Raw genomic sequence first — 7260 nt, forward strand, 5'->3', positions numbered from 1 at the left:
ACATAAAATGAAAGTGCATGCCGTGAGGCATAATGCCAACTTTTGTCAAAAAGTATAATTATATTCCAACCTCAATAAATCTAACATTGGATTTATTCATATGTTTATTATTTACTAATATTATCATATCTATAAGCAAAAATGTAAACATTCAAAAAGCAGTTATATAGGTTTAAATTCATTTCAGTATTTGTTGTATTACAGTTTTTGTTATTAATAAAAAAAATATTCTTGAGAAACACATCCCCTAATATGATCTTGGAGAAAAAAGCTAATTCCATAAAATATAAAACCAGTAAGTTTCCAATGTTGAATAATTCGTTATTTTTTATTAACGTTTTTTTTATACAATTATAATAAAAAATAATTACGGTTATTAATAAATATATAATGAGGTAAATGTTTAAAGATAAGCTATATAATAAAATAAAAGAAAAAAATTAGGCTTTTAGAGAACTAATATGAAGTTATAATTTAATATTGACATCTAATTTAAATGAGCATACTAAATAGTTAAAATTGTTTAGTTAAGTATCATACAACTATTATAATTCCAAAAGAAAAAAACAATAATTTTGATAATATTCTTTTCTAACTCTACATTTTTTGTTACATATTATACTACGTGTAATACCGACAGACAGGTACGTCTTTAAATTTATTTGATAATGACAAGGAAAAGCTATATCTCATACAAAATACAAATAGAGTGAGAGAGATAAACAAACTATTCATGTATGGATATAGAAAAGAATGAGAAGAAACAGTTGGTTACTGGATGAATTTCAATTCCATTCAGTGAACTGAAATTCAAAGGGAGACATTAAGTAATAAGTTTTTAGATTATGCGTTAATGTATTTTTATTTATTTTAATTATTTATAGAAATAAGACACTAGTATACTACTCAGAAAAAACTTTATAATGGAATTTGAATGGAATAATTATTTAGAAGATACAAAAAGTATTGCTGTTCCCGAAGAATTATTTTATCACGTAAGTTGCGACATTCTTTTAATGTTTTTTATTTAATGATATATTTCCTATTAAAATGTTAGATTAGTAATTAATTAAAAATAATTTTAATTTGGCTTTTGTAACTTTCTTTTAATATTAAACTGTTATCAAATAAACTCCATGTAATGGCTATTTTTAGATTATAGACAAGTAATCACTTTTTTTACTCATAATTACAACTTTTGTCGTATTGTTTTACTTCAAATATATTATTAAATTCCCCTTTTCCATATGGGACGAACTGCGTTAAAGTATGTCAGCTCATTGTCCTATCGAAATTACGTGCGTCACATCAAATCATTATTTAAATTCGATTATTATTAATTAAAGGTACTACTAAAAGTTTTGTAACTTTCTCTACATACTAATCATGATGCTTAACACTAATACAAGAAAAATAAAAATTAATCCTTGTTTATTAATCAAATTCATTCTAAGTTTACCATGATTAGACTAAATTTAAGTAAAGCTTAGTCAAAAGAATTGTGAATTCTTTGTTCTAATAGATAAATAATTAAATGTAAATAGATTTGATGATTAAATATTTTTTTATTAAATATTCAATGAATATCAGTTTAATTTAACAGCTAGTCTAATTAACTGGTAAAGATAGCCAAAAACCAAGATATACAAATAATTCAGCTCAATTATTGCATTAAAATGAAGAAATAATTTAAATATAACTTATAATGGCTATAAAAACTTGTCCTCTATACAGGCACTTTCAATAATGACTGAATTTTACTTTCTACAGTGACTGTTTTAACATATACATATTTTTTTTTTGCAATTCTTCCTTTTTAATAACTCAATTTACAAAATAGTACAGAATTTAAAGGAAAATTAATATTACTTATAATAAATTGAACATGAGCATTTATATCATAACATATATTTTTAATACCTTTTTGAAATATAATAATTTTATTATGCCGAAAACTAACTTATCTTCAAGTACAGTTCTCAATAGTGTGCCATTTCTTATCAATTTATTTATTTAATAGGCCTCACAATAAAAATAGCTTAGTTGTTCCTTAATTTTTAATCTTAGTTATTAATGTTTCATCTGAAATAAATCTTACAAAGGAATAAAGAAAAATAATCTTTTATATTCTTATTCATGTCACAAATATGTTCTAGGTTGAAGCCAGCCTCAACAATGGTATCAAGCAGGGGATGTTACTCGAGGTGTGTCACAAGAACAATCCTGATGTATACTGGTTGGCTGAGATCACAATGGTCTGCGGCCACTTGCTTAGGATAAAATTCATTGGTGCCCAAACTGACTTTTGGTGTGATATATCCAGTACTAAAGTACACCCTCTCGGCTGGTGTGGAAAATATGATGAATTGGTTGAGCCTCCCGATGAGATAAATGAAAGATGCGGAGAAACTATCATAGATATAATGAAAAAAGCCCTCCTTGTTGGACAGTCGGTGTCACTCGAGGCATTGAATAACAAAGGGATGTCTCCAATCGATCGAATCAAAGTTGGGATGAAAGTGGAAATACAAAATATAATTGATCCATACAGATACTGGATTGCAACTGTAAGTATTCTGTTTTGTGATTTTTTAATAATAACACAGCTTACAACTTTGTCTGATAGAAAAAAAAAATTATACAGATGAAAAAGTTTAGTATATTTGAGCGATATTATGAATATAATTTTTCTGATAGTTATGTACTTTAATTCAGAACCTTCGCTATATAAAATTCATTCATAAAAATGTATGTGTAGGTATGTGAAAACATTGGAGGCCGGCTCTTGTTGAGGTATGATGGAGCTGATGAAGATTTACCACAGTTTTGGATGTTCTTCTGCAACACCAGACTCAGCAGCTTTGGATTTGTCACCAACAAGGTCAGCAAACTGTTGTATATCACACCGCTACTGCTCATTGTAATATTATAACAGCCAATAATTCTTGTACGAATTCTTTAATCAGGGTTCTCCGTGGCAGTTCAAGTACCCAGGCAAAGTTAATAAATTCTCGTGTAAGAACAAACTCAGCACGCAACTGAGACAAAGCGCCGAGGAATCTATCAAAGAACCAACTCCAGCTGATCTGTTTCAGGTACCTTTTTTATCAATATATAACCAAAAAGTTTTTTTGTTTATACATCTTCTATACGAGTACACAGTCTAAAAATTCGATATTTTTTTCAGCCAAATCCGATCTTAGAGGCGCACAGTTTTGCTACAGGCATGAAAGTAGAAGCACTAAGTCCGAACGACATGAAGACTTTCCGCCCTGCCACGGTAACCAAAATCTTCAATAATCTCCATTTCTTGGTCGTCATAGACGATCACCTAGAAGATTACGAGGACACCAAAATGGCCTGGCTTTGTGATAACATGCACCCCTACATTTACCCCATCGGCTGGGCACAATCACACAAACTTGATATTAAGCCACCTAAAGTGTGGAAGGAAGGTGTATTTGATTGGGAGGATTACCTTGCGATGACCGCCTCCGTCCCCGCGCCGGAATACTGTTTCGGAAACAAGGAACAGCTTAAAGGAATCGAAGCCAATATGAAGTTGGAAGCGGTGAATCCTCTGAACCACGAGGAAATCCACGTAGCTTCGGTCGAATTAATAGTGGAACACATGTTGTACGTCGAACTTTTGCCGATCGGCGAAAAGTTCTGGTACTCCCAAGATAGCGATCTCTTGTTCCCCGTAGGATGGTGTGACAGCAACAACTATGAGCTCCATATACCAGACACCAACCCAAAAGAAATACTCAAGCCCGTCGAGGAGCCCAAAACGATCAAAGATGACATCAAATCATCGGAAGAGTGGTGCGATAGAATATTTTTCAATTATAAATGTTATGCCGGTCCGTCGATAAGTCGTAACAAATTATCACAGCTGCCCAAAGCTGTGGGCCCTGGACCCTTGCTGCTTGTACTAAAAGAAGTACTCAACAAAATCATCTCGGCCTCATACAAACCGGCGAAATTGCTCAAAGATTGGGAAACTGAAGGTCCGCCAGACGAAGGCATGAAACTAGAAATGCTAAGAGCCAAGTAAGTCTCATTCATTTGAATTATAAAAAACACGAATAATATATATTGTGAGCGTTACCATTACGGTACCCACATTCTTTAATAGAAGCGAAAGTTTGAAGGCATAGTAGCGTGTTCCTTGGCGAGTCTATAGAAAAAAGAGTAACTATAAAAACATGTCCCGAAATATTGAAAAGGCATTTATATTTATAATGATATGTGTCAGTAACAGTATATCTGTTATAGATTAAAAGCGAGCACGTACCACGCGTTCGTCCCCATAACGACGGAGGCGTCCAAGGTGGGCTCGTTCTGTCGGTCCATATGTGTCAAGCTACAGGCCTGTCCCAGTCTGTTCGGACCTGACGAGTACCCTCTGCAATGTCCGCACGCCTGTCAGACGGTCGAGAAGTCAACCTTCCGTGAGTATTATACAAGTATGACGCTAAGATAAACTGAGTTGATGTTACCCCGGAAATTAAGACTATACCAAAAATGCGATGATAATTATCCAATCTCATTATATATAATTTTATAATAATGTTACAGATAATGGAACAGAACGACGAGGCAGGCCGAAAGGTAGCGTGAATGGAAGGAAAAAAAAGAAAAAAACACAGCAGGAGAAGAGGGAAAAGGAGCAACCGCCAGTACAGGAGATTGAACACAGAGATATAGAGTCGGTTGAAAGCGAACACAGCGCCGGGTCCACACCGCCCTCGGAGTCGGGCACTAGGCCGAACACACCAGAGAGCGTCACAGACTACAAGAGGAATACCAGGAGAAAACGTGACCCCAAGAACAGTTACCCCAAATTAGAAATGAAGACACGTGGAGCTAAGTTACCAAATTTCGCGCTTCAGATGAAAGAAGCGCACTGGGACAAGAAGGACGTGGAGACGATTTACAGCAACTCGTGCGTCAGTAAGAAAAGAAATACACAGGACAGCGACACAGAGAACGAGACCAACGAGAGTAGCTGCAATTCGAGAGACTCCAAAAACATATCGGACGTCAGCGACTCGGAGGAACCGGAACTGAAGAAACTCAAGTTCAACACCAATGATCCGCTGCCGTCAGATAATAAGATGTTCGAGAAGAACACAACCACCGCCTGGGCCAGGGGGAAAATGAAGCTGGCGAGGAACCCCCTGGACTGGACGGTCGACGACGTCTACAACTATCTGAGCAACACCGACGACTGCAAACTGATAGCGGACAAGATGAAGCAGGAAGAAATAGACGGCCAGGCCTTCATCATGCTGGACCTACCCATCATAACGCACTTCCTGCACATGAAGAAGGAGTTCGCTATGCAGCTCTGCAAACACATCACCATGATACGGTGGTACTACATCGACAACTTCGACGACAACGCCGACATGTGATAACCATTCCTATTGTCTAGTACGAAATAAAAATCATTTTAAACGATATCATATTTATTCAGCATCACATCTTACGAAGCTTCTTGCATATGTAGCTACAGATCTTGAACATGAAAAACTTATTCTCGTCCTTGTCTTTGTCGTTGACGAAGTTCTCATTTAAATGGATATCTTTCATAGCACACGAGTTTTTGACAGGAATGTCCCTGTCCAGTTTTGTGTCGTATACATTGTAATGGTCCTGTTCAGTGGTATATTTTTCTATTTCGATATTTTTGGCTGCAAGAATTTTTATATTATCCGCTGAAGCCAAGTTTCCTATATCATTCAAAAATGGCTCGCGAAAATTTCTTTCAGAGATTATATTACGTTCTGTTATTCTCACTTCTAGACAAGGAAACTCGCTGACGAGACAAGTGTTTAACATGCCGCTATCCGACGCGGTATTTGAACTGGGTCTATACTCAAAACCATTAATATCCGTAGAGCTGTTGTTGACTGTCAAGATTTCTTGATTATTTTCATAGTCCTCGGGACAGATAACCTCATTATTTCTATCTGTCCCTTTTGTAGTCTTGTTATTGGTCACAGACATCTCCGAAGAGCGGATGTTGTGTAACATAGTGCCTATGAACTCCTCGAGCTCAGTCACAGAATCACCTTTATTCTTTTGCATTATTTCGTTGAATCTTTTCTTGTAATCTTCAAAATCACACATGCTGTCGTGAAAATTATCAAATATTTGTTGAACGGTTGTTTTAAATAGTTTCAAGTTGGAATCCAAGCTGCTGACGGTGCTTGTATCTGTTAGTAGCTCCTGCGACATTCTAGTCATAATTTTCAGTTCTAACTTGTCGAGGTCAGAATTAGTTATTGAATCCTTATTGTCCCCTGTCCCAGAGTCGTATCCCTCACTGAACGAATGATCGTTAAAACTGCAATCATCCTTAACTGGTATTTCATCAAGCTCGTATTTTTTGTAATATTCTTCGGACCTCTTGCTTTGTACATCACGATTTAATTGTAAAATATTGACATCGGATTTCCATGTATTATTCGTAATTTTGATACGCGGTGAGTCACAAGCATAAAAGCTATGTTGCTTTTTAATCACTATAGGCTGGTAACCTAAACAAAATTAAAATATTCATTTTTCAGTTTTAACTTAAATAAATTCAAATGTGATCTAGGTATGCATTTAAAGGAATCCTTAAGAGTAACAAAAATAATTATCAACTACTTGTTTATTATTCATTTACTTACTCATTGTAAAAACTGCAGGAAATTTACCCTTTTTGGAAAAACTTAATTCTGATTAAAATAAAAGAAAACTTATTTTTTCTAGAACAATCCAAAATGAAGTTAAAAAGAAATAATGTTATTTGATATAGTCCTTCAAAAAAGTTTCATATTGTTATATTTTCATAATTTTAACTTTCCTTTGTGTAAAAAATTTTTTTATCAATAGAAAAATGTTACTCTGGTAGGTTTATTACAATTGTTAGAGTAATTGATATTTTTAAGTATATAAATCTCATTTTAAAATTCGCGCTTTAAGGTATAGGCAGCGTATATACAGCTGATAAATATCATTAAGTTTGAAATACTCTACTAAATTAAATTTTTTAATTAAATTTGTTCATGTTTTGGTTAATATTCTATTAATTATTTGCATTTAAAAATGAATGTTATTTGGCGATAAGAAATAAAATATTTTTTATTAAGATTTAAGCATAACAAATGGTTAGACTGTTTTATTCAAATATATTTTTAAATTTTTTTATAAATTTATAACTTAGTAGTCATAAATAATAAAGCAAAAAATAAAAGCTCGACATAG

At 33.8% G+C, this 7260-nt stretch overlaps 2 protein-coding genes across 2 annotated transcripts; one reads left to right on the forward strand and one right to left on the reverse strand.

The window, feature by feature from the left end:
* The first annotated feature begins 702 nt into the window (after positions 1-702).
* LOC116778911 (scm-like with four MBT domains protein 1) lies at positions 703-5466 on the forward strand. Its single transcript, XM_032673000.2, has 7 exons — positions 703-995; positions 2157-2567; positions 2759-2881; positions 2967-3095; positions 3188-4053; positions 4279-4454; positions 4582-5466. Exons 1-7 carry the CDS (start codon positions 924-926, stop codon positions 5418-5420), a joined length of 2616 nt encoding a protein of 871 aa, XP_032528891.2. The 5' UTR covers positions 703-923; the 3' UTR covers positions 5421-5466.
* Positions 5457-6870, reverse strand: LOC116778912 (uncharacterized). The gene is made up of 2 exons (XM_061529836.1): positions 6684-6870; positions 5457-6548 (listed from the first exon to the last, which is right to left on the reverse strand). Exons 1-2 carry the CDS (start codon positions 6685-6687, stop codon positions 5485-5487), a joined length of 1068 nt encoding a protein of 355 aa, XP_061385820.1. The 5' UTR covers positions 6688-6870; the 3' UTR covers positions 5457-5484.
* Positions 6871-7260: the final 390 nt, after the last annotated feature.

Source organism: Danaus plexippus, chromosome 6 (assembly GCF_018135715.1).
Source record: "Danaus plexippus chromosome 6, MEX_DaPlex, whole genome shotgun sequence".
Lineage (NCBI taxonomy): Eukaryota > Metazoa > Arthropoda > Insecta > Lepidoptera > Nymphalidae > Danaus > Danaus plexippus.

What these genes read in the sequence shown, in the direction of transcription:
- LOC116778911 (XM_032673000.2), top strand. Translation starts at nt 924, where the DNA reads ATGGAATTTGAATGGAATAATTATTTAGAAGATACAAAAAGTATTGCT. An exon ending in ACAGATACTGGATTGCAACT is followed by an intron (nt 2,568 to 2,758) that starts GTAAGTATTCTG and finishes ATGTATGTGTAG; the next exon opens with GTATGTGAAAACATTGGAGG. An exon ending in TTGGATTTGTCACCAACAAG is followed by an intron (nt 2,882 to 2,966) that starts GTCAGCAAACTG and finishes TTCTTTAATCAG; the next exon opens with GGTTCTCCGTGGCAGTTCAA.